Below are 25,994 nucleotides of genomic sequence, written 5' to 3'. Positions count from 1 at the left end.
TCATAAGGACTGAATGTGTACGGTTTAACAAGTTGAAGGGGTAAATGTGGACGAAAAAAAAAACTCAGTGACCAAATGTGTAAAAATCGAAAAATATATTACCCTTTTAATCATTATCCCTTTAATCCTTTTTAATTAACCAGAATAATACACATGTTTCGCAACTTAAAATTAGTAACAAATGAACAAATTGAATAAGATATAACAAGAACAAACATTTTATTACATAAGGAATTCAAGACAAATTTACATCAAACAATATATATTATTCGGTTGAAAGATAAAATATTTTGTATAAATTGAATGAAATATGCGACGATTGATTGATTGATATTGATATACTCCTTCATATCGACACACTATTTGGGATTCCCATTCCTGTAAGTCCCTCTTTGCTAGAAGGATAAAGAAGCGTATATGGTACTTCAACCGGTCCAACTCTATTCTTCAAACTTCCATCATTGTTTCTTTCCACAATCCTCCCCTCGATTTCTCTGAGCTTCATCCCAAATTTCTCAAAAGCTTTCAAAGGTTCCGAATCCATTGTCCAATTAGGGCACCCACTTTGTCCAAGATATACCTCCTCTGCTGGATGACTGGACAAAATCTCTATCAAAGCTATGCCAATAAGCGATTGAAGCTGAGCTGTCACTGTTTTCAAGAAGACATTATCTGGATCCTCTAGAAGTTCATCATACTCTGGGGTATCTGGTTCAGGCATTAAACGACGACTAATTGTTGGACGATTAGGAAGGTATCCAGCATACGGGTATTGCCCAAAATTAACAGCTGCATGAAGAGCAGAAGCTATCCATATTATTGTAGTGCAAGTGTCCCTTAAATTATCACATGTATGCATTTTCGGCCACCATGTCTCATGTTTCTTGTCGCCATGTCCCTCTTCTCGAAGCTCCTTCCACCATGATTGGAGTTCTATGTCATTTTGTACCATATCATCATTCTTGTAGTAGAAGCTACAGTAGTCTTCAACCCATGTTTTGATAGCAAACCAAATTTCAAGACCATCAACACCATATGGGTAATCCTCAATCAGTAAACGGAGTCCATGGGGACTATTTGAGTCCTCAATCGCCATTCCCCTATGAATTAAATGTGTTAAGTCTATTATTATATGTATGTCTAAAACAAGATTATGTTAAAAAAAGATTGCTTATTGTATTATATGAATCAAATACCTTTTAACAAGATCAACAGGGAGTGCTTGGTCAGGGAACACCCAATCCTTGTATAACACAGATGACATTTCCATTGCATATCTCCCTGGGAAAACGGTTGCCTCAAGAAGACCTCCACCATTGATCAAGATTTGTCTTGCGAAGGCATTAATGTTCATAGTATCCTTGAAATGAGGTTGTAGAAGTTTATGAATTGGGTGAAGCACGCTTAGTTGCCTATTAGTTGCAATCACAAACGGCTCAATAGCACAATGCGTATTCAACCTGTGAAGTGGATATTCGATGTTGATAACAATTAATGTTCATATATATTCTAAAAAAAGTAAAAAGAAGCATATTTTTCATGTGTTTTTGAGTGGTTGTTACAACTTACCAGTGACTTATGAGTTGATGAACACCCGAGTCATTCACTGCAACATATGCTTTGGCCAACTGCCAAATGGAGCTTTCAACTCCATGTTCAGATGGAGTGTAAACTTTACTAATGGTACCAAGATCATCTCCTCCTTCATGAGGCAAGCTTAGTTCAATTGCTAATGGTTTTAGAGTTCCATCTTTTTGTAAAAATAGCAAAGTTCGTGTGGCATAAATCTTGTTGGATGTTGCATTTATTCGCCTCACATATGGCATTAACGAATCATGGTGGTCTAAAATATATAGTTTATTGGTCTTGATCGCCTGCATGACCAAATATTAGTAACTTATTAAAATTTTCTCATCATAATTGATAAGCAAATTACAACAAGGGATTGGATTTGAAATTTACCTCTTCTATCTCCAATCCATCCAGCTTTGACTCAATGTGGTAAGGTTTTATGGAACTATTTTGGTTACCATAGACTTTGACATCTAGCTTGCTTGTTGGAGGAAACTCCTATAAAAATAAGTCGCATAACTCATGATCAGTTGTCAATCAAACAAAAGAAATACAACCATTAATGTTTGCTGATCGTCAATTTTTTTTTCATGGAAATGAATATTTACTTTGAGCAGACGAATGCTGACAGGGTTGACACCAGCCAACATTTCTCTTGCAAATTCTTCATCGGTCCTCCATGCAGATTTATCCCCTGATCAGATACCAGTAGAAATGTCTCATGAACAAGTAGAATAATCCATTAAGCAAAATTAAGAATTTTAGCGTATAAAAAATATGATTCCCCATTTGTAGATTTGGTACCTTTAATAGCTTGTGGCATGGGGAATTTCAAAACTCCCTCGCCATCTGTTTGAGAAATTATTCTCAACAACTCTAAATGGATTTTTTTCCGAGCTTTCTCAAGAAATGGCAGCTTGATTCCTCCTTCATAAACCTTCAACACATCTTCAAAAGAATCAAATTCATGAGGAGTGCTATCAATTAGAGCCTCAAGCTCGGAGACAAGGAATTGACCAGTGGACTTCAGTCCAAAACCAAGAAAGTCAGACAACTTCACGTGTCTAAATCTTTCATCTGCTGGAACATATATGCTTAAGCTATTAATAAGTGGAATCCTGCTCTCAGTTTCGGGATCTGTCAAAAACAAAATCTCCATCTCCATTAATTAATAACTCCTAAAAACATTTATAAAGCAATAACTTGATATAAGAAAATCATATCTTAAATAACCTGATTCGGTTGCTGGTCTTCCTGTTCTACCCCTACGAGGATACGGGTACTCAGTTGACCCTCCAAGAACGGGTCTTGCATCATCTAGGTCATGATCTGGATCTCCCAAATCATTGTAGAAGGCATAATCATGAACTCTGTCCCATTCCTTGAGCTCCCCAGATCTATTACCTCTCAAGATAACCAGTTCTTCTTCTCTATATGGACCTAGTAACTCGGGAGTTTCACCAGGTAGATATGCCTACAAAAATATGATAATTGGTTTGTTTAATTTAATTACAAACACCAAGAATATGTCTTTGCAAAAAAATTATATCAAAGCTAATGATACCTTATTTGAAAAGAAAATACGGTCCTTAAGGTAATATTTTGACGGATACACCCATGAATTACAAATAAAATGGACATGTCCATGGCCAGGAACATCGTGTAGAGTGAGGGTCTTAAGGTAAAATTCACTATGGTGACGATTTTTTACAAGAAATGCCCCTGGAACACCTATCTTATCGTCCCATTCGAAGCTAACTTCATACTCGGTGTCCTCCACTGTGAGAGGGGTAATTGTGGTAATCCAGTCTTCCAAGATGGCGGGATTTCCAAGCTTTCCTTTCAACCTCCCTTCTATATATCCAAAAAAAATATATTTCATTTAACAGATTGAACACTATACAACTTGTGAAATATTATTTAGTAATTAATCATGAATTACTGCTAACATCAACTTTAATATCAGGATACCAATTCAACCACTCAGCGGTATGTAAACCGGATATTATTCATGTTCTTGCATGGTAATTGATATTAATCTCATGATATTTAAACATTACTCGGAGAAAAAATATGTGGTTAATTGAAGAATATATACAACTCTTGCTCAACAACGAATGCAAATTTTAGTTATGGTATTTAGTTTTTACAACATGTACAAATTAATCAGCCCTTGCTTACTAGCTAACAAATAATAGAAAAATATAGCATGCTTTACTCAACTATTGTGTAAGAAATTATTTATGATTATAATAATATTAAAAGATTTAGATTCTCGATCTTTTAAACAAGTTACGACCATTGAAGCAATCAAAGCCATCAACATCCAATATATCTTGTACTTTTCTTCAATTTTTGTTGGTAGACATCGCAGTCGCTAATTAATTAGTAGAAGTAAATCTCTTTTCTACATGATATATAATAAAGGAGACTGGTAATATGTCAAGATACTCTACATTTAATAAATATTAAATTATCTTTTTAGTATTTAATTAACTGGTGTAGAACTTGGCACGATTAAACATACATTTAATTTAGACGAGGTTGTATATGTTATAAGATTAAGTATAATAAAATAAAGGATGTTAATTAAGTAACATAGAAATCTGCTTATTCCTAATTGGTTCCTTATAATTATATGTTAATTGTTTCAATTCTTTGCTTTTAAATATATATCATATGGCATGATTGGAACATACATTTAGACGAGGTTGTATATGTTATAATTAAGATCAAGTATAATCAAATAAGGGATGTTAATTAAGTAACATAGAAATCTGCTTATTCCTAATTGATTCCTTATATGGTAATTGTTTCAATATATACTTTGCTTTTAAATATATATCATATGACATGACCTTAAATGTTGATTTTAAAAAGTACGTTCCCTATGATAACCATTGAAGTAAATGTACACAAGTTTCATTTTCATGCAGTTGTGGGCATACCCTCTAAAACTTTATGAAGTATTACTAAAAGAGTAATCAAGTACACTGATACCCCACTGTTTGTGGCAATTTTAGTAAATTACTAGCAATATGATGCAAATTAATGATGAATAATTAAAGACCTGAGGATTCGTGCTCCGGACGAATTGCACTAATGAGCTGGAAAGAGATGTTTCTACCAAACACCTCATGCACTCGATCAAGAACTGATGCACCTAAGTCATTAAAATCCAACACGTTCTTTTTCTGCAAGACCACTCTCCCTGTGATCCTCTTCTTTCCATCTTCCATCATGGCTGCATCTTCTGTTTTATGAAACATGCTTTTAAGGTAAGCCTGTGTGTGTGTGTTTGTTGTTGTGATCACGTGTGTGGTGGTTACAATACAAAAGGTGTAGATGAAGTGTGAAGGTAATGAAGCTATGGGAGAAGGTATTTATAGGCCAAAACATTATAAGTAATATAAAATTATTATGCATATGATCATATCAAACTGTTTAGCAGCCTTAATACGAAAAGCTAGAAGTAAGATTGGAGGGATAACATGACTAGGATAGTTGGGTCAAGAAAAGTTTAATAATAAGGAATGTCAACTTACAAGCACGCTAATTTTTTCCCTTGAATTTATCTTTGTTATGAACTATGGCTGCTTGCAAATTGACTTTCAATATCAACCATGCATCTAGCTTATTGTGTATTGATTTTTCGATTTCTCAAAACGTGGTAGCTGGATTTCTAATGTGAACCAGTTGGGAATTTTTGTTGAAAGTTCAACATGAATATAATTGTATAGTGGATAATGCATTAAATCTCAATATTTTATGTCTTGGTTTTTTGTTATATACATAAATCTCTCATTCATAAACCTTCAAATACCAAGGAAATAGCTACAATCGGTGGACCCGTTTTCTACTGTCACAAAAATGTTAAAAAAAAAAACAAATGTTTATGAAACATTGTATATTGAGAGAGTAAAATACATGAATGGTCCATGTGTTTCGCAAATTTCTCACAATTTTGGACCTAAACATCCAATTTTTCAATTTTGGTTCTTTTTTTTTGGAAAACAGCAAATAAATATATTATAATAAACCCAACATCAAGCCGATGTGGGGAAATAGTACAAATAAAAAGTTTTCATAGTCGAAGAAATTACAAACAATGGAAAGGGCAAAGATTCCACACTTTCCATTCCACCCTTTTGCACGAAGTCCTGTATTTGCACCAAGTAAACGTTAGAGCTTTTATCTTTTCCACTATAAACTCCGGTCTCGTAGGGATATTCTCGAAAACCCGTTTATTTCTACCAACCCATATGCACCATAACGTTCCGCACAATATCACGTTCAACATGCTTTTTTTCTTATTACACCCGTACCACCTTGACACGAAAAGTAACATGTCATTTACCGAACTAAATCGTACGCAATTAATTTCACACCAATTGAGTATAGTATCTATGACCATCATCGCCAGCGGACACGTAGTGAAGATGTGATCGCCCGTCTCCTCTCCCTGATGACAAGCACCACATATCGTAGATGGCATGGTAATCCCGCTATGACAAAGAGCCACTGCAGAGGGAATTCTTCCTTGCTTTGCTCTCCAAATAAATGAAAGAATCTTGAACGGAGTCGCTTTTCCCCAGTCAAATGGTCCATCATTTACCACATGACTTGATAATTCAATTCGCTCCCGTAACAAACATACCCTGAAGCGACTATCTGATGTAAACTCTGATTCCCATCTACCATCCATCAAATTCCATGATATTATTTCATTGGGATCTATGTTTATGTTTTTCAAAAACGTCCTGAGCTTAACAATATTTTTCCAAACCCCATTAACTGAACTGTTAGCAAGAACGGACCAGTGCCTTCTGTCTAATTTGTGAATACACCTGATTACATTTGCCCACAAGGCTGAGCTGTCAGTTTTCAGTCGCCACATCCACTTAGCTAAAAGTGAGATGTTTAAAGATTTAATAGAACCAAGCCTGGTACCACCTACCTTCCTTGGAGAAATAAGCTTTTCCCACGCCACCCAACAAATGCTTTTTTTGTTATATGCTTTACTCCAAATAAACTTTCTTCTAATTCGTTCCAAAGTGTCGATAACCCCATTTGGTACTACAAAAATAGACATAAAGAAAGTCGGCAGATTCCCAAGTACTGCCTTTGCAAGGGTTAATCTACCCCCAAAGCTCAATGATCTCGCTTTCCAGGTCGGCAATGCTTGGAATTTGTCAATGATTGGTCTCCATGCTTTCTTCAGATTCATATTCTCTCCTACAGGAATTCCAAGATAAGTGAATGGGGTGGATGAAGGTTCACATCCAAGAGGGGCTGCCCAATTAACTACTTCCGCCTGGGAAGCCCCAACCCCATATACCTTAGAATTCCTGAAGTTCACCTTTAACCACGACGACACGTAGAAGCATCTTAATATTCGGGCCAAGTTTGCAATATTTCTCCTCGACCATTCGCCAATAAACAGGGCGTCATCTGCGTAGAATAAATGAGATACACAGAGATTAGATTGTGGAAATGTAATGCCTTCAAAGATTCCTTTTTCCACAGCCGTCTTCATCGCCTGATTTAATCCCTCCATCGCAATAATGAAAAGAAACGGAGAGAGTGGATCTCCCTGTCTGAATCCTTTTGACATAGGGAACTCTATTGTCGGGCTACCGTTAATGATTACCGAAGCTCTACTGGATCCAAGACAACCGCTTATCCATAATCTCCATTTCAACCCGAAGCCCATTTGCTCCATGATTGAATCTAAGAATGCCCAACTTACCGAGTCAAATGCTTTATTGAAATCAGCTTTAAAGAGAAGCAATTTCTTGCCTTTCGCCTTTGCCCATGAACATAGTTCATTTACTATCAACGGTCCTTCTAAAATGTTTCTTCCCTCCACATATGCGGATCGAACCTCGTCGATGACACTACCTATGACTCTTTTCAATCTTATTGCGAGCATTTTTGCAATAATTTTATACAAGGAACCAATCAAGCTTATTGGTCTAAAGTCACCAAAGTGAATAGGGTCTTTAGATTTTGCAGCGAGCGATATGAACGAGGAGTTGCACCCTCTTGATAGCTTACCATTTCTTTGAAAATGCTTTACCATCCCCACAATATCGTCCTTCAACAACTCCCAATATTTTTTTACGAATTTGAACGTGAAGCCATCCGGCCCCGACGATTTGTCACCCCCACATGCCCACACCGCATTCTTGATTTCATTAATTGTGAATTCTTCGTCCAAGAGAGTGGCGTCAAATTCCGATAGCTTGCGAAACCCCGGATTGAAAATTTTTGGTCTAATTTGCCACCTTTCTTTGAATTTATTTCCGAAAAACCTTACAACCTCCTGTTTTATTTCCATCGGATTCGTAACCCATGTTCCATTGCCCATTATCCCATGTATATGGTTTTTCCGGTTCCTGTTGTTGACATAAGTGTGAAAAAACCGTGTGTTTTCATCACCCTCCACCTCCCACTTTAATTTTGCTATTTGTTTTAGATTCATAGTAACCGTTCTCTCATGTTCATCAATCTTGACCCCAATGATAGATCTTTCTTCCAATTCTGCATCCGTGAGAGACCTGGATTCCGCAATGAGACCTGGATTCCGATCTGCCACCTGGATCTTTATGGGGGATTTCAACGTCGTTAGAAGCCCAGAAGAAAGGATAAACTCTGAATTTTGCTGGCGGAGCGCGAATTCGTTTAACCGATTCATTCGTGAATGTGAACTCACGGACCTGAAGATGGGAGGTCAAAGATTCACATACTTCAGAACTCTGGGAGCGAAACTAAGTAAGTTAGATCGGTTTCTGGTTTGTTCCAAGTTTCTATCTGCATATCCCCTTGCCTCCTGTTTTGCTATGAATAGAGATCTATCAGACCACTCTCCCATTGTGTTGAGGGCTTGTTGTGAGGATTTTGGTCCCCCTCCGTTCAAGTTTCTTAATTCATGGTTGTTGAATGATGATTTGGACGGGGTCATTAAAGATGCATGTTCGGTATTTAGGGGTTATGGCTCTCCCGATATGATTCTCCTTCATAAATTAAAATATCTAAAAACGGCTATTCAATTTTGGTTCTAATTGGGAATTTTATTTTCAATTTTGCAACATTTTCTAGATGGTATTAAATATCATTGTTTAAGTTGTGTATGTCTATAGCACATAAGGGTAGTTTCGTCATTTCCCATGCATCTTATCTTCATTCTTGACACAAAATTGCGACAATTTGCTTCTCGCTTGACTACATTTTCCCTAATAATTATTGTATCCATAAACCATATAATTTATTATCATCAAATCTTTTGTGGCGATTTGCATTCATGAAAGAGTAACAGTTATTTACACTTTTTTGAACAAATTAAAAATCTATTGACAGATTTTACTATGGGATATATACACTAAAGTCCTAATATTTTCATCGATTTAACAAAAAATTCCTAAAATTTATTTTTTTGACAGTAAAGTCCTAACTACCGGCAGTTTTTGACACTTTTATCCTTTTTTCCGGTTAGCCGGTAATTAGGACTTTTTTTGTCAAAAAAATAAATTTTAGAACATTTTTGTCAAATCATGAATTAGGACTTTACTGTAAAAAAAAATAAAGTTTGGGACTTTCTTGTCAATTCGTTAAAAATATTGGGACTTTAGTGTATTTTCGTAACTCAAGAACTTTTAATTGTGACTTTTGTTGCAACACCACTATTTTTCTTACCATCGTCATCTTTAACCTGATACAATCACGATCAGGAGAAACATACGCAAAAGAGAGAGCGAGAAAGGGTGAAAAGACTTGTAAAAATTTCTTCTTGCTTCGCCGCTAAATTTTGAACTAAAAAGTGGGGATAAATTATACAAACACAAACAACACATGCCTAGTCAAAAGGGTGTGAATGTGGAGAAGGGATACGAAGGACAATTTCGTTTTTTTTTCGGTGGTCTCCATTTTTGGGGCTGCAAAAAGCCAACATAACCTTGGTTCTTTCTTTCTTTCTTGATTATCTCCATTTTGTTCAATGTCGGTTTGTTGAGATTAAAAAAACTATTTAACAAAAAGCAAACGTTAAGGATTTCAATAGGATTTAACTGGCAAGAAAATGTTTCAATAACTCTTATGTTTAAAGAGTATCATACCATTAAATTTCTAACAAAAAAAAGGATATATACACTAAAGTCCCAATATTTTCAACGATTTGACAAGAAAGTCATAAACTTTTTTTTTTTTATAGTAAAGTCCTAATTCACGATTTGACAAGAAAGTCCTAAACTTTATATTTTTGACAAAAAAGTCCTAATTACCCGCTAACCGGAAAAAATGGTAAAAGTGTCAAAAACTGCCGGTAATTAGGACTTTACTGTCAAAAAAATAAAGTTTAAGATTTTCTTGTCAAATAAATGAAAATATTGAGACTTTAGTGTATATATCCCTTTTAGTATTGTCCAAACAAGCTATGTTTGCTCATTATACATGCACATACATAATCCTTATATCAAATTTCTATTTTATTTTCTTCATTTTTACGCCTCCCAATGTCCATGTCTTGGATAGGTTGATCTTGAGATGTGTCCATGTTTGACTGAAATTATACTCGGATAGTTAAGTTCAAGGAGCAAGATGCAAGTTGTCTTTCAAGATAGTAGGGGGAAAGTTCCAAAATTGAAGCTTTTTGTTGGTTTGTAGTTGTGTTTTTAGTTGTTTGTCTAATCTTGTAATTTGCACATGCCGTTTTGTACTAATGATTTCTATTTCCTCCACTAAGTGGTGTAATTCTATGACGTATCAATGATAATTTTTTATTTTTTTATTTTATTATTATTATTTTTTATTTTTTATTTTACAAAAGATAGGATATTTTACCATTGGCAACAACAATCAAGGTTTTTACTAAAGATACAAAATTTTATCCAACGGGCTTGTCACCATCATCATTGCTCTTGAAACACTGCTTGTATGAGTGGTTTGAAATAGTCATTAAATAACAATTTGAAACCATTTAATAGTAATTGCGAATAAATTCCCAAAGCATTCTTCTACACAAATAAGTTTTCTTTTAAAATATAGAAGGGTATTAAAAAATTATAAACAGAACCAAATAACCCAAAAGAAAGTTTTGTACATCTCTAGAAAATAATGCAAGTTTTAGACTAAGAAAAGTATGTTATGAACTGAAAGCCTAAAAAATAATGTACAGAATATAAACATATGTCAAAATAGTATGTTATGTACCGAAAGCCTAAAAAATAATGCAAGTGTTGGACTAAGAAAAGAAATGAACACAATTTATAAATGTATTACCCTTTTTTTTCTTAAAAACTAAATATAACTCTTGACATTAAATATGGGGAAATCATTGCAAGAATAATAGTACGATGTTATAAATAACATAAACCTGACAGAAATATGACAATAAAACATGATAAACAAATGAAATGTCTGATATATGTCAAATCCAAAATGCAAGTCAACCAATCCACATAGTCAATGTCCCTCGTTTAAGAGACTTCCCAAGATAAACTCGAACAAAAATAAGGTTAATGAGATTTAAGTAATACTTAGAGCAAAGAACAACACTAAATAGAAGCATGTACTTGATTACTTCATTAAACGACATTACATGTGTGACACCTATATTTTGATAACATTCATAACAGGTATGGCTTGGTGGAAGTTGGTTGCTATGATGAGAAAATGGAGGTTTTTTAAAGTTAGAATTTTCATAAAGAAGTAAAATGCGGCGTATCGGCGTTCTATACGTGACGCGTAGAGTCAAAGTCAAGAAAGTCAACAAAATTCAAAAGTGTGTGAGAAAAGGGAGACACTTGGCGATAACCGGCGACACGTGCTTAAAGAGAGAAACATGTGGCAAAGAATTCGGGAGTAAGCATGGATGCGACACATCCATGACGATCGCACGACGTGTCGTCGTGGTAGGTCTATGGACACGCGTCAGGAGATTAGTACATGTGGAGGAGGTGGGTTGAAAAATATATATAAGTTGAAAGGTTATGTTCAGCTAATTCTTTCGGAAACGGAAACAAGGAAAATAGTGTGATGAAATTGGAGTTGAGAAAAGTGATCGTTGGCGAAATTGTTTGGGGCGCGAGCCACCATGCGATTGATGTATTCTCTCATTTTGTTGTTACATAAATTATATGTATTGTAGAGGGTTGTTAAACCCCAAGTATATGTTACGGTGTTTCGTGATATAGTGCTATTACGAACTCGATAGTGAGATTAGTAGATAAATCTTATAGTGAAATATTTTGTCTGGATAGTAAGGAATTATAAACCGCTGGTTTCGAGAATTACCCGATGCGTGAGATTGAAGTAATAGCTTACGGAGTTAGGTCGTTTAGTAGTTGTATTTGGGAGCTAGACAAGTTTGGTAACAAATGGTTACTAGGACTAGTTAGTGGTCGGGTAAATGAACACTGTGAGGGATATGTTAATTAAACTCCCAGTTAGTCGGAACAAGTTTTGAGGAACTTGAAATATTATGTAAATAGGTGTTGACAATGTGACAAGTGATGAAGCAGAGCAGAGGTTAAGAATAGGGAAACAATTAGTTTTCACTAACTGACCAGGTGAGTACATGTGGATTTTCTAGGTACATAGCAAGATGCAATACTTTGTGTGTGATGATTATTCATGTGATGACAACCTTTATTAAGCAAGTCTCTTTTGGAGAAAATGTCTTGAAAACATGAGTCTTTGAGTTCTTAGGTTTTCTTATTTTAAAAAGAGGGAAATTTGGTGATTAAAATGTTTTTAATATTTATGGATAGATATTACTGATTTTTCAATAAGGTTAGTTTATTATATGTGAGTTGATTTATTAGTAAGCCTTGTGGGAGTGTAGGACATCACTCTCTTGGGTAGTGATATTTATCCGATACAGGGGGATCCTCTAACGCCCGGAATTTACAAGGTTAATTATGGAAATAAAGCCTCATTTCTAAGATCAACTTTTCGAGTTTGGGGCAAGAAACTCGACGTGTTGGAAAGTTGGAGCGCGCGTTTTGGAAGACCAACTCGACGAGTTGGGGAGGATCAACTCGACGAGTGGGACGGGGTTTTGGGAAACCCTAAAATCGGGACTTTGCACCCTACTTAAAGGACTTAACTTCTAGGGCTGGCCTCCTTACCAGCTTCCCTTGTCCAGAAGAAACCCTAGATCGTTTTTCCACTTGTTCCTTGAGTTTTGTGAGTTTTAGAGTGATTGTTGGAGATCTTTGAAGGAAGCATTGAAGAGAGAAACATCAAGCTTGGATGAGTAATCTTGGATCCAGAAACCCTACATCAAAGGCTACATCTTGGAGGTATAAAGTCATAACCTTGACATGTAGCTTATTAGATCTCACCTCTTGTAGTTTTGGCTTGGTTTTGGGTCTTTGAACGAGTTATCCAAGAAGAAGAGGATTCCAGGGGTTGTTAGGGTAGATCCGACACCTAAATGATGTAACATCCCAATCTTCACGCATGAATTTAAGCTTTATATTTGTATATGCTTTCAGGGCAACTCGACGAGTTGGTAGGCACCAACTTATCGTGTTGATTTAAAATGGTCGCGTATCTTCAAGACCTACTCGACGAGTTGGAAGGCCCCAAATCGACGAGTTGGAAGGCCCCAACTCGACGAGTTGAAGGTTGAATACGAAAACCCTAATCTTTAGGGTTTGCAACCTATTTAAAGGCCTTAACTCTCATTATTAGCCCCCCTCATCGCCTCCTTGTCCAAAGAAAAACCTATTTCGTGCTTTTGCCCTCATTATGTGTGAGAGAGAGAGAGAGAGAGAACTTGGAGAGTGATTTTTGGTGCTCTTTTGGAAAGAACAAGAAGCTTGAAGAAGTTGGTTGAAGGGAGAGGCTGTAGATCCGATGTTTACTCTGTTGTGGCAAGCATTTTGAGGTATAAAGTTGATACCTTGGTCATTTATTTGCTAGATCTCTTCATTTAAGAGTTTATGGTCATTATTAGCTTATTTTGGGACCATTCTTGGATGTGAGCATGTTATGAGGCTATGGTTTCAGATCTAGACATCTCATGGCCTCCATAGACTTAAAGTTCCTTCATGCCCTAAGTCCCATAATAAGCTTTACTTGAGTGTTTTAGCCCCTTGATGCCAAGAATGGACGTAAAGTTAGCAACTTTACGTGGTATCTCAACCTTAGGGTACCAGAACTATAGTTTGGAGCATTAGACTCGCTTGGAAAGTGGTTGAATGAGTTTCGACAAGGAAAACTCGACGAGTTGCTTTGTCAACTCGGCTAGTTGGCTGGAAGTTTCCCAATCTTCTGGACACTGTACGAAATCGACGAGTTGTCTTGACGACTCGGCGAGTTAACTCGGGTTTTCGTGGTTTTCTGAGTTCTGAAGGAACTCGACGAGTCAGTAGATGCACTCGACGAGTTGGGTCAACATGGACTGTTGACCTTGACTATTGACTCTGACTTTGACCAAGGTTGACCAAGTTTGACTTTAAGGGTATTTTAGTAATTCGGGATTTTGATGGAGTTAGTCAGATGGTGGTTGTAGGCGGTTGAGTTCGGAGCCCTCATTCGAGAGTTGGATCTTGTCAGTCAGTGCTACTTGCGAGGTGAGTTTTCCTCGCTGTACTAACATGGTCGAAGGAACCAATGTCGGCCCGTTGGTTGATATCCTGATATTGTTGATATGCTGAGTACGGAATATATATGCATGAGTATGCTAGTTATTGATATGCTAGTCTGGTAGATATGTAGGACTGCCTGTGATTGTAGCACCTGGTTCTTGGTATGTATTTTTATTTAAGTATTTTGCATTTTTGGCCTTGGACTCGGCGAGTTGAAGGACCAACTCGCCGAGTAGAAGCAGGATGAGGCGCGGGATTTAAGTGATGGACTCGTCGAGTCGGGTCCCGGACTCGACGAGTAGGCTCTGACTGGACAAAACCCTAATCTGAGGGTTTGTACCCTATTTAAACAACCTTATACAGCCTCCATCGCCCCTTTATGCTCCCAGAAACCCTCTATATCAAACCCTAAGTGTTTTGGTGGAAGATTCAAGGCTTTTGAGTGATTCTTGGTGGTTTTGTTCACAAGGAAGAAGGAAGAGCATAGAAGGATCAAGAGGAGGCTGAAGGATCCGAGTTTGGTTCATCATTTGCAGCCTTTGAGAGGTATAAAGTCTGTACCTTGCTCTTTCATTTGATAGATCCCCTTTTTGGGGAGATTTAGGGCTTTTATAAGCCATTTTGGTAACCAACCATGATTGCAAACCTGGTTGGGGGTTGAGGCTTTGGAATCAGGTCTTTAAAGGGGTCACAAGGCAGATTTGGGTTGCTTTTGCACCCAAGGAAGGCCCCATGCAACACTAGAGCTTATTTTATGTCCTTTTGAGCTTAAAGTCCCATGCATGCACGTAAAGTTTGTAACTTTACGTGCTAGAACGATTAAAGGAGCCTATATCTATCTTTTGGTCAAGTGTTGTACATCAGAAATCGAGGATTTTGGGTGTGGACGTTATCGACTCGGCGAGTCCGTTCTTTGGACTCGACGAGTCCAAGGCTTTGAGTCCCATTTCTGTTGAGGGTCAAAAGGACTCAGTTGGGTGTTAGAAAGGTTGTAACAGTACAGAAAGAGTGAACTAACGCACTGGACTTAATTTTAGACCTGGAGTTCATAGGACTCGACGAGTGCTAGAACAGACTCGGCGAGTCCAAGGCAATCTCCTTATGTTTGAAGATGAACTCGACGAGTTATTTATATAACTCGGCGAGTCAAGGTCAGGATGTGTTCATCAGTTGAAGGTGAACTCGACGAGTGTTCATACGACTCGGCGAGTCGGTTGAAGGTTCATTGATGTTCGTAAGGAAGGGGAACTCGTCGAGTCATTGCCAAACTCAACGAGTCGAGTCGTGGATAAGGACGAGTAAAAGGAAGGGACTCGACGAGTTGACGGCCCAACTCGGCGAGTCGGGTCAACTGGAAGTTGACTTTGACTTGGACTTGGTTGGGGGTAAAATTGTCATTTTACCCTAAGAGTAGATATCAGTTTCTAACTGAGTGTTTGTGGGGATTGTAGCCGGAGGATTTCCGGAGCAGCAGTGGACGGAGGTTTCCCGCACAGATTATCAGCAGCTTCTTGTACGAGGTGAGTTACCTTCCAGTAGGGGTGGGTCTAAGGCCACAATGCCGGCCCACCAAAGAGGAGTATTTAGGAGATGATTGTCTTTGTGATAATTATCTTGGTTTGGTTACATGCTTTGGTCATGAGTTTTATTTGTATGATATGTTACGTGTATGTTAGGGATTGGTTTCCCTGGTAGCGGTCCTTAGGACCGAAGGGTAGGTCAGTACCCGGATATGCCTGACTGTATGTTTATATCTTGTTATTGTATGCTAGTGGTAGGGGGTGGAATAGTCCCCAGTTACCGGTTGAAAGATACCGATGAGGATTACCGGTTGAAAGATACCGATGATGGTTACCGGTTGAAAGATACCGATGATGATTACCGGTTGAAAGATACCGATGATGATTACCGGTTGAAAGATACCGATGAGGATTACCGGTTGAAAGATACCGACGATGATTACCGGTTGAAAGATACCGAGGATATTGTGTGGTATGTGGTATGATGGGGGAACTCACTAAGCTTTGTGCTTACGGTTTCGGTTTTGGTTTCAGGTACCTCTTCGTCTAAGGGGAAGGAGCCGGCGGCGTAGCATCGCATCACACACACACATGATTTCCGCATGGAGCTTTCTGGGATTGTACTCTGATATGTTACTATTTTATGACTTGGGTTTTCAGACATGATACATTGTTTATGAGATGATGTGTTTTCACAGTATTTTTTTATGAATGTTTTTATGAGTCAGTTAATTAAAAAGAAATGTTTTGGACCTAAAAATTGGGATGTTACAGTGATATTGCCTGGTTATCTGTATAGGATATTATCTATTACATGTTGACATATTGTGTGGGTTGGGTTGAGGTTGTACTGCAACAAACCCTGGAGTATTCCAAATATGAGCCGAGGGCCAGGGAGGGCATGCCAGACTCATACTGAGGACTCATTAGCATTCAAGATATGAGCTGAGGGACAGGGAGGGCATGCCAGAGTGAGGGCACATTAGCATTCTAGATACGAGTTGAGGACCAAGTGGTATGCCAGACTCGTACTGAGGGCTTAAGGGTATTGGAGCAATCCAGATAAGAGCTGAGGGCCGGGAAAGGCATGCCAGAATCATACTGAGGGCTCGTGGGCATTCCAGATACGAGCTGAGGGCCAGGCAAGGTATGCCAGACTCGTATTGTGGGACGGGGAGCAAGCCAGACATAAGCTGTGGGCCCAGGGGGAAAGCCAGACTTATGCTATGGGCTCAAGGGTAATTCAGTTTGTTCGTTGTAGACCCATTGCATGCTGTTATTTGTATATGTGCTAATGCTTGTGTGTTGGTACTTTGGGGGAACTCACTAAGCTTTGTGCTTACGGTTTTAGTTTATTGTTTCAGGTGCTCCAGATGTTTTGGCAAGGCGAAGGCGGTGACCGTACACATCCTCTCATTTTGAAATTATGGTTTCTGGGAAACTCTGATAATGTGAATGATTTGAAAACTATGTGTAAATGATTCTGGTTTTAAATAAATGTTTTGGAAACAACGGTTTTGTAAACACTTCTATAGAAAAAGGATTGGTTTGGAAAGTTTAAATTTTACTGAAATTTTATGGATGTCACAAGTTGGTATCAGAGCCTTGGTTTGAGTGAATTGGAGGAACACTCGTGTGAATCCAGTCTCAAACCAAGGAAAAGATTTTAAAAAAGAATTTCAAATGGTTTTAAAAATACTTAAGGAGGATGCGATGTGTACGATCAGTCGGAGCCAGTAAGTAGACCCCAAAACACCATATTGTTATTTGATATTGTGATATGTCAGAATATCATGCTAGTGATAGGCTAGGGATCTTCAGGAATTGCTTGATAGAATTGTCTGATTATGTGATGCCTTAGTTCGTATAGAGTTCCCTTGTTTGGCTGTTGTGTGACTCTTTCATGTGTGAACTGGCTATTGAGTGGATACGCTAAGTCACATGTTACATGGTTTAAAGGATCTTAGGCTGTGGGGTTTGGTCATGCTTCACAGCTCTCGTCTGAGTCCAACCGTTGTAGATTGAATCTTTTAGCCTAAGATTGTTTAAATTATGGGGCATGTGGCCGTATCATTGTGATAGTCATCTGGCACCAATGGAGAGTCGTGTGGCAAGTCTGGTATGGATGATTCTTAAGGGGACAGCCGACCAGTAGCGTTATTGGATGAGATAACGGTGGTTTCCTTGGTTGAGCGCAGTTCATAGTGGGTCGGCATGAGGAAGGATTCGCCAGTCTCGAGAGAGTTAGGGCAGAGCGAAGATGCGCGCAAGGTGCTGGAAGTCTAAGATCGAGGATTTCATAGAAGGATATGTCTGATTTTATTGCATCTTAGTGCTAGTCGGCTTCTCTGCTCGAATGTGCTTGCTTTGTGCTTTGTGGGACCCACGTTGACGAGAGCTAACCATCAAATGAATACATTAAAATTTCATGCTATGGGGGTTAAATAATCTTAGGATAAAGGACTTGGACCTATTGTGCAGCTCTCGTCTGAGTCCAACCGTTGTAGGGGTGGGTCCTTTAGCCGAAGGATTATTTAAGCCTGGCTGCATGTAATTGTATTCGTGAAGTGGTTAGCTGGCGTTTGTAAAGGTTCTTCAGTAGCTGATGGCAGAGGAGATGTGGTGAGTCCTAGGATAGCCTAGGGAGTATTTAGTGCTGGTATTTCGCTAAGGAACAGGTTTCAGGAGTATTTTGTGACTAGGACTTAGAGGACTCGAGATAATTCTTGAGGAAAGTATGGATAGGTGTGGAAAGTAGTATTAGGCCCGTACTACTGAAAGCACAGGATCCGTACTTGAATCGACGAAAATCTCGGGGATTCCAGGGGTTGGTTAGGGGAGTTAGCATGGTTGGATACCATGATTCGCGGAAGTGTTTCTAATCCTGCCAATCTTTCAGTTGTGGCCGCTCCAACATGAGGATGGTCCTGGTATTTGGTGTGAGCCCAGTGGTGTTTTCAATTTTGGTTGTTTGGTGCAGACCTAGTGAGTTTTGATTCTCTGGAGTAAGTGTCAGGTGACCTTTAGGTCGTTGAGTTGTAAATCTGCTGGTTGGATAAAGGAAGCAGTAAGGATTGAGGAAGTATCAGTTGGGTATCAGAAAGTATATATGGGAAGTATGCATATTATTTCCGTTGGTTTGCAAGCTGTTGTCAAGACTTTGGATTTCAAGATTGGATTTGGTCGGGAGGCTGTAAGTCATAAAGTCCTTTATGATAGTCTTCGAATTGGATCAAGGGGTCGACCATTATCCTACCCGCGGGTCATGTGCGACCATGGTTCGTAAGGTTTCAGCATTGTTTTGCTGGGTAGCAACTTGTTTTATAAAAGGGAATCGCGCGTGGTAGAGTTTCAGCATTGTTGTGCCCGTTTGGTGTAGTGTGGGACATGATTAGGCCCTTTTGGGCAATGGGAGGAGGCGAGTATCTTGAGGCCCAGAGTATTGGGCAAACGATGTGATAACGACAGTGTCGGTGTGTTATCGGGAGCATTCCAGACATGGGCTGAGGGCCAGGGAGGGCATACCAGACTCATGTTGTGCGCTCAGAGGCAATCTAGACTTATACTGAGGACCTTGTAGGGTTATTCCAGTCATAGGTTGTGGGCCTAGTGATCTTGATGGTTCATTTCTTCTGCTTGTAGTGCTTTTGGTAAGGACGCGTTGTCGGGCGAATCGTAAATCTTTTGGTTGGATAAAGGAAGCAGTAAGGATTGAGGAAGTATCTGTTGGGTATCAGAAAGTATATATAGGAAGTATGCATATTATATCCGTTGGTTCACAAGCTGTTGTCAAGATTTTGGATTTCAAGATTGGAATTGGTCGGGAGGCTGCAAGTCATAAAGTCCTTTATGATAGTCTCGAGTGGTTGCCCAGGTGGGGGTACACCTGAGCCGGAAAGGAGTTGGTAGTATCGCGGAGAATTTTGGGTCTGACCATATTTGGTCATCAAGGCAGTGGTTGGTAATGGCATGTCAAGGGTCGAGTGTATTAGGGTTTGGTGCGTCTTATGGTTTGGTTTTGGGTGAGGTTCGCGATCGGTGTGATTTCAGGATCATTTCCGCATGTTCTGGTAGTGTCTCTAGTCTGGAACTGGGGGTAGACTCAATATTGGATTCTCATCAGTTGTAGGGAAGGGTCTTCAAGAGCATTGTGAATGCCATTTTCGAACAAGCTTTCAGTGGAACTCGTGTTGGGAATCGCGAGTGTACCCGTGCAAGTTTTGTATTTTGAGAGACCATGAAGTAAGTGGAGAACCTTTTTGGTTGAAGTACGAGTCGCGAGTTCCAGGCGGAAGGCGTAATGTCATCACGATGGTGTAATAGAAGGTTGTTTGGGTTAGCACGACCTTGTCCTTCGGGTTCTGTGAACCTGGTAGTCGGACCAGGTGCTAGACTGGTAGTCTCAGCGGTTGTTGAGAAACCTCTTTGTATCCAGGTTTAGTGAGGGGTTGCAATGAATAAGAAGATTATGAGTGAAATGCAAGAGTAGATCATTGGATCTCGGATTATGAGTTTAGACCCGATTTGTGTGCATTGATGTTCCAATCTAGGGTATTCCATCCCGAGGATGACCCGACCCTATGATCGATTGGACCTGGTGTGTTGGGTATTCCAACCCGATGGTTGATTGGGCCAAACATGTGCATGATGCGAAGGTATTCCATCCTAAGGATGACTGGGCCGTCGTAGGCATGCCTGGTATTCCAGCCTGAGGCTGATTGGGCCATGCATGAGTGTTCGTGCTTGTGAGCTGGATGTTATGTGTATGTTGGTTCAGTAGTTAAAGGAAGCATTATCTTGTCAGCACTAAAAGGTTCGTCTCCCATTTTGTTTCCAATTGCACATTATATCCCTGTAAATTTGGTCATTAGAATGAGCCTTCCCTTGAAGGAATATGTATTCCCTCTTGTTAAGAAAAGAATTGTCGGTAGCAGCGTATGTTCTGTGATTCTGTTTTCCGGTGGGAACCTCAGGTTTTTAGGGTTGAGTAGTCAGCTTTGGGATAAGGGGAATGGATATAACGCTGGTTAGTATGGGCGGTCTGTCGGGGAGTTAGACCAAATTCGAGATTCCAGACTACGGATTTTCAGGTGAAGTAGGAATAGCTTGCCGCGTGGGATTATGGATTTACTTTCGTTGAGTTGAAATTTTCTACTAAGTTTAGTCGCCTTGGGAAGGTCATGGTATGATCAAGGTTGTGGGTGTGTTCCTCAGGATGTCGGGCATGCCGAGGATGGTAAGGAATGATTTCCAGGACGAAATCGAATTTCAGTGGGGGAGAATTCTAACATCCCAATCTTCAGGCATGAATTTAAGCTTTTTATTTGTATATGCTTTCAGGGCAACTCGACGAGTTGGGAGGCACCAACTCGTCGTGTTGAGTTCATAATGGCCGCGAATCTTCAAGACCTACTCAACGAGTTGGAAGGCCCCAACTCGACGAGTTGAAGGCTGAATACGAAAACCCTAATTTTTAGGGTTTGCACCCTATTTAAAGGCCTTAACTCTCATTGTTGGCCTCCCTCATCGCCTCCTTGTCCAGAGAAAACCCTATTTTGTGCTTTTGCCCTCATTACGTGTGTGTGTGAGCGTGGAGAGTGATTTTTGGTGCTCTTTTGGAAGGAACAAGAAGCTTGAAGAAGTTGGCTGAAGGGAGAGGCTGTAGATCTGATGTTTACTTTGTTGTGGCAATCATTTTGAGGTATAAAGTTGATACCTTGGTCATTTTTTGCTAGATCTCTTCGTTTAATAGTTTATGTTCATTATTAGCTTATTTTGGGACCATTCTTGGATTTGAGCATGTTATGAGGCTATGGTTTCAGATCTGGACATTTCATGGCCTCCATGGACTTAAAGTTGCCAACTTTATCAAGTATTGGCCCTCCTTCATGCCCTAAGTCCCATAATAAGTTTTACTTGAGTGTTTTAGCCCCTTGATGCCAAGCATGGACGTAAAGTTGGCAACTTTACGTGGTATCTCAACCCTAGGGGACCAGAACTATAGTTTGGAGCATTAGGCTCGCTTGGAAAGTGGCTGAATGAGTTAAGACAAGGAAAACTCGACGAGTTGCTTTGCCACCTCAGCGAGTTGGCTGGAAGTTTTCCGATCTTCTGGACATTGTACGAACTCGACCAGTTGTCTTAACGACTCGACGAGTTAACTCGGGTTTTCGCGGTTTTCTGAGTTCTGAAGGAACTCGACGAGTCAGTAGATGCACTCGACGAGTTGGGTCAACATGGACTGTTGACCTTGACTATTGACTCTGACTTTGACCAAGGTTGACCAAGTTTGACTTTAAGGGTATTTTGGTAATTTGGGATTTTGATGGAGTTAGTCGCATGGTGGTTGTAGGCGGTTGAGTTTGGAGCCGTGATTCGAGAGCTGGATCTTGTCAGTCAGTGTTACTTGCGAGGTGAGTTTTCCTCACTTTACTAAAAGGGTCGAAGGCACCAATGCCAGCCCTTTGGTTGATATCCTGATATTGTTGATACGCCGAGTACTGAATATATATGCATGAGTATGCTAGTTATTGATATGATAGTCTGGTAGATCTTTAGGACTGCCTGTCATATTGTCTGATTATCTGTATAGGATATTATCTGTTACATGTCGACATATTGTGTGGGTTGGGTTAAGGTTGTACTGCAACAAACCCTGGAGTATTCTAGATATGAGCTGAGGGCCAGGGAGGGCATGCCAGACTCATACTGAGGACTCATTAGCATTCCAGATATGAGCTAAGGGTCAGGGAGGGCATGCCAGACTCATACTCAGGGCACATTAGCATTTCAGATACGAGCTGAGAACCAAGTGGTATGCCAGACTCGTACTAAGGGCTTGAGGGTGTTGGAGCAATCCAGATATGAGCTGAGGTCCGGGAAGGGCATGCCAGACTTAGATTGAGGGCTCATGGGCATTCCAGATACAAGCTGAGGGTCGGGCAAGTCATGCCAGACTCGTATTGTGGGCCGGGGAGCAAGCCATACATAAGTTGTGGGCCCAGGGGGAAAGCCATACTTATGCTGTGGGCTCAGGGGTAATCCAGTCTATTAGTCATGGACCCATTGCATGCTGTTATTTGTATATGTGCTACTGTTTGTGTGTTGGTACTTTGGGGGAACTCACTAAGCTTTGTGCTTACGGTTTTAGTTTATTGTTTCAGTTGCTCCAGATGTTTTGGCCAGGCGAAGGCGTGACCGTACACATCCTTGCATTTTGAACTTATGGTTTCTGGGAAACTCTGATAATGTGAATGATTTGAAAACTATGTGTAAATGATTTCGGTTTTAAATAAATGTTTTGGAAACAACGGTTTTGTAAACACTTCTATAGAAAAAGTATTGTTTTGGAAAGTTTAAATTGTACTGAAATTTTATGGATGTCACAAGTTGGTATCAGAGCCTTGGTTTGATTGAATTGGAGGAACACTCGTGTGAATCCAGTCTCAAACTAAGGAAAAGATTTTCAAAATTAATTTCAAATGGTTTTCAAAATACTTAAGGAGGATGCGATGTGTACGATCAGCCGGAGCCAGTAAGTAGAACCCAAAATACCATATTGTTATTTGATATTGTGATATCTTAGAACAGCATGCGAGTGATAGGCTAGGGATCTTCAGGAATTGCTTGATAGAATTGTCTGATTATGTGATGCCTTAGTTCCTATAGAGTTCCCTTGTTTGGCTGTTGTGTGACTCTTTCGCGTGTGAACTGGCTATTGAGTGGATACGCTAAGTCACATGCTATATGGTTTAAAGGATCTTAGGTTGTGGGGTTTGGCCCTTCTTCGCAGCTCTCGTCTGACTCCAACCGTTGTGGGGTTGAATCTTTTAGCGTAAGATTGTTTAAATTATGGGGCATGTGGTTGTATCCATGTGATAGTCATCTAGCACCAATGGAGAGTCATGTGGCAATGTGGTAGGGATGACTCGTATGGCGACAGCCGGCCAGTAGCGTTATTGGATGAGGTAGCGGTGGTTTCCCTAGTTGAGCGCAGTTCATAGTGGGTCGACATGAAGAAGGATTAGATACTCTCGAGAGAGTGAGGGCAGGGCGAAGATACGCACAAGGTGCTGAAAGTTTGAGATCGAGGTTTTCATAGAAGGATATGTCTAATTTTTTGCATCTTAGTGCTAGTCGGCTTCTCTGCTCGAATGCTTCTTGCTTTGTGCTTTGTGGGACCCATGTTGAGGAGAGCTAACCATCAAATGAATACATTAAAATTTCATGCTATGGGGGTTAAATAATCTTAGGATCAAGGACTTGGACCTATTGTGCAGCTCTCTTCTAAGTCCAACCGTTGGAGGGCTGGTTCCTTTAGCCGAAGGATTATTAAAGTAGGGTTGTATGTAATTGTATTCGTGAAGTGGTTAGCTGGGGTTTGTAGGGGTTCTTTAGTATCTCATTGAAGAGGAGGTGTGGCGAGTCCTAGGATAGCCTAGGGAGTATTTAGTGCGGGTGTTTTGCCAAGGAGCAGGTTTCAGGAGTATTTTGTGACTAGGACTTAGAGGACCCGAGATAATTCTAGAGGAAAGTATGGATAGGTGTGGAAAGTAGTATTGGGCCCGTACTACTAAAAGCACAGGATCCATACTTGAATCAAGGAAAATCTTGGGGATTCTAGGGGCTGGTTAGGGGAGTTAGGATGGTTGGATATCATGATTCACAGTAGTGTTTCTAATCCTTCCAATCTTTCAGTTGTGGCCACTCTGACATGAGGATGGTCCTGGAATTTGGTGTGAGCCCAATGGTGTTATCGATTTTGGTTGTTTGGTGCAGATCTAGTGAGTTTTGGTTTGAGGTTTCGGGGGTTTTGCTCGAGGCCGGGATGCGAGTCGCGGAACTCAGGAAGGGAGCGATGATTATGATCGGCTGAGTTTTGCAGCTGGAAGTAGAATGACTGATTGATGGATTGTAATGTCGTTAGCTTTGTCAAGGGTTGTGCCCTTTTAGTTTTCCCAGTTCGAAGGAGTGGGCAGGCTTTTGACCACCCGAGTTAGATGGAATTCTCAGTTTGAGGTCTGTTGGTCGCGGTGGTTGGGAATAGCATGTCCACGCTGGTGTGCGCAAGTGGTTTGATGTGGCACGAGTACCTTAGCGATGCAAGTAAGGACAGTATTCTTGGGAGATAGGAAAGCCAGATGCTGGATTGTCATAAGGGTTACATGTCGGGGTGTATGTGTTGATCGTAAATCGGTAGTGTCTATGCTTTGTAAGTGGTTATTATGGGAAGTTTTGAGGTTTTCAGCTGTACTTCAGGTCTCTCGTGGGGTTCGTTGATCCGTATCTGGAGGACCATTTTGCGGATGATTCATTTGATGGTCAAGTATGGTTGTACCTGAAAGGACTACTTGGTTTATGTGTTGGTTTCACCACCGGTGGGCGGTGGTTCGAGTTTTAAGTGGGGGAGAATTGAGATTCTCAGGTTGAACGTTAGTCCTTGAGGGTTCTGTGAGTTTGCTGGTTGGGTCGCTGCTTTCAGATTAGTTCCGGGCAGAGGATGATCGGTAAATCATTCCCAGAAGCAGATATATTAAGTTCCGAGTGGATGTTGATTCTCTGTAGTAAGTGTCAGGTGACCTCGACCTTTGGGTCGTTGAGTTCTCATTCAGCAGGGGTTATCCAAAAGATTCAAGGAGTGGTGGTTAAAGTCCAAGGGATGTGTCAGCCTATCATCAAGTTCAATATGCTTTATGTCCCCATGGCCTCGAGTATGATTACCCACTTCGGGGGTGTGAAATTTTGGTTTTCAGCAGACTCAAGTTTTTGGTAGCATTCTCTAAGCCTTCGGGAGCTAGATGCGTATTGGTGGAATCTGTACAGCCTCGATCAAGGAATGAGGTCTTATTCTGATAGTTCATGGAGATGTTTTCGGGTTATGTTGAGAATTGTTTTGTTGGAACTCTGGAAATTCTTTTGGGATGATTGAGGTTAAGGATTTCTTAGGTTGTGCATTGTAATAGTTCAGGTTATGATGCCAAGTGGGGTGTTTATGGGCTGTGGGCCCAGAAGTCATGATTGCTCATTTCTCCTAAAGGTGGTACTTTCAGGATTGGTGTAAAAGGTAGCATTGGAGTTCGGTTCGACTTATGTGTAGGGTTTGGTTGGGTTATAACCTTCGAATTGGATCAAGGGGTCGACCATTATCCTACTCGCGGGTCATGTGCGACCATGGTTCGTAAGGTTCTGCTAGGTAGCAACTTGTTCTGTAAAAGGGAATCGCACGTGGTAGGGTTTCAACATTGTTGTGCCCGTTTGGTGTAGTGTGGGACGTGATTAGGCCCTTTTGGGCAATGGGAGGAGGCGATTA

At 40.0% G+C, this 25,994-nt stretch overlaps 1 protein-coding gene across 2 annotated transcripts; it reads right to left on the bottom strand.

Annotated features, from left to right (window-relative positions):
- Positions 1–202: 202 nt before the first annotated feature.
- LOC145141413 (putative linoleate 9S-lipoxygenase 5) lies at positions 203–4,947 on the bottom strand. Of its 2 annotated transcripts, none has more exons than XM_079074708.1 (9): positions 4,643–4,947; positions 3,137–3,426; positions 2,806–3,046; positions 2,377–2,709; positions 2,181–2,266; positions 1,963–2,070; positions 1,570–1,874; positions 1,197–1,460; positions 203–1,100 (listed from the first exon to the last, which is right to left on the bottom strand). In XM_079074708.1, exons 1-9 carry the CDS (start codon positions 4,839–4,841, stop codon positions 347–349), a joined length of 2,580 nt encoding a protein of 859 aa, XP_078930834.1. In that variant the 5' UTR covers positions 4,842–4,947; the 3' UTR covers positions 203–346. The 2 variants fall into 2 exon arrangements, with proteins under 2 accessions (XP_078930834.1, XP_078930835.1); XM_079074709.1 differs by having other exon boundaries at positions 3,137–3,423.
- Positions 4,948–25,994: the final 21,047 nt, after the last annotated feature.

This window comes from Lactuca virosa, chromosome 9, assembly GCF_052849685.1.
Source record: "Lactuca virosa cultivar CGN04683 chromosome 9, Lactuca_virosa_CGN04683_v6, whole genome shotgun sequence".
Taxonomy (NCBI): domain Eukaryota; kingdom Viridiplantae; phylum Streptophyta; class Magnoliopsida; order Asterales; family Asteraceae; genus Lactuca; species Lactuca virosa.
The sequence above is the reverse complement of the archived record's forward strand: the minus strand, read 5'-3'. Positions and strand labels throughout refer to the sequence as shown.

Coding starts and splice junctions, on each gene's coding strand:
- LOC145141413 (XM_079074708.1), bottom strand. CDS start 4,841: ATGTTTCATAAAACAGAAGATGCAGCCATGATGGAAGATGGAAAGAAG. Junction 3,427..4,642: donor TCCGGAGCACGAATCCTCAG/GTCTTTAATTAT, acceptor TTGGATATATAG/AAGGGAGGTTGAAAGGAAAG. Junction 2,267..2,376: donor CATGCCACAAGCTATTAAAG/GTACCAAATCTA, acceptor GTATCTGATCAG/GGGATAAATCTGCATGGAGG.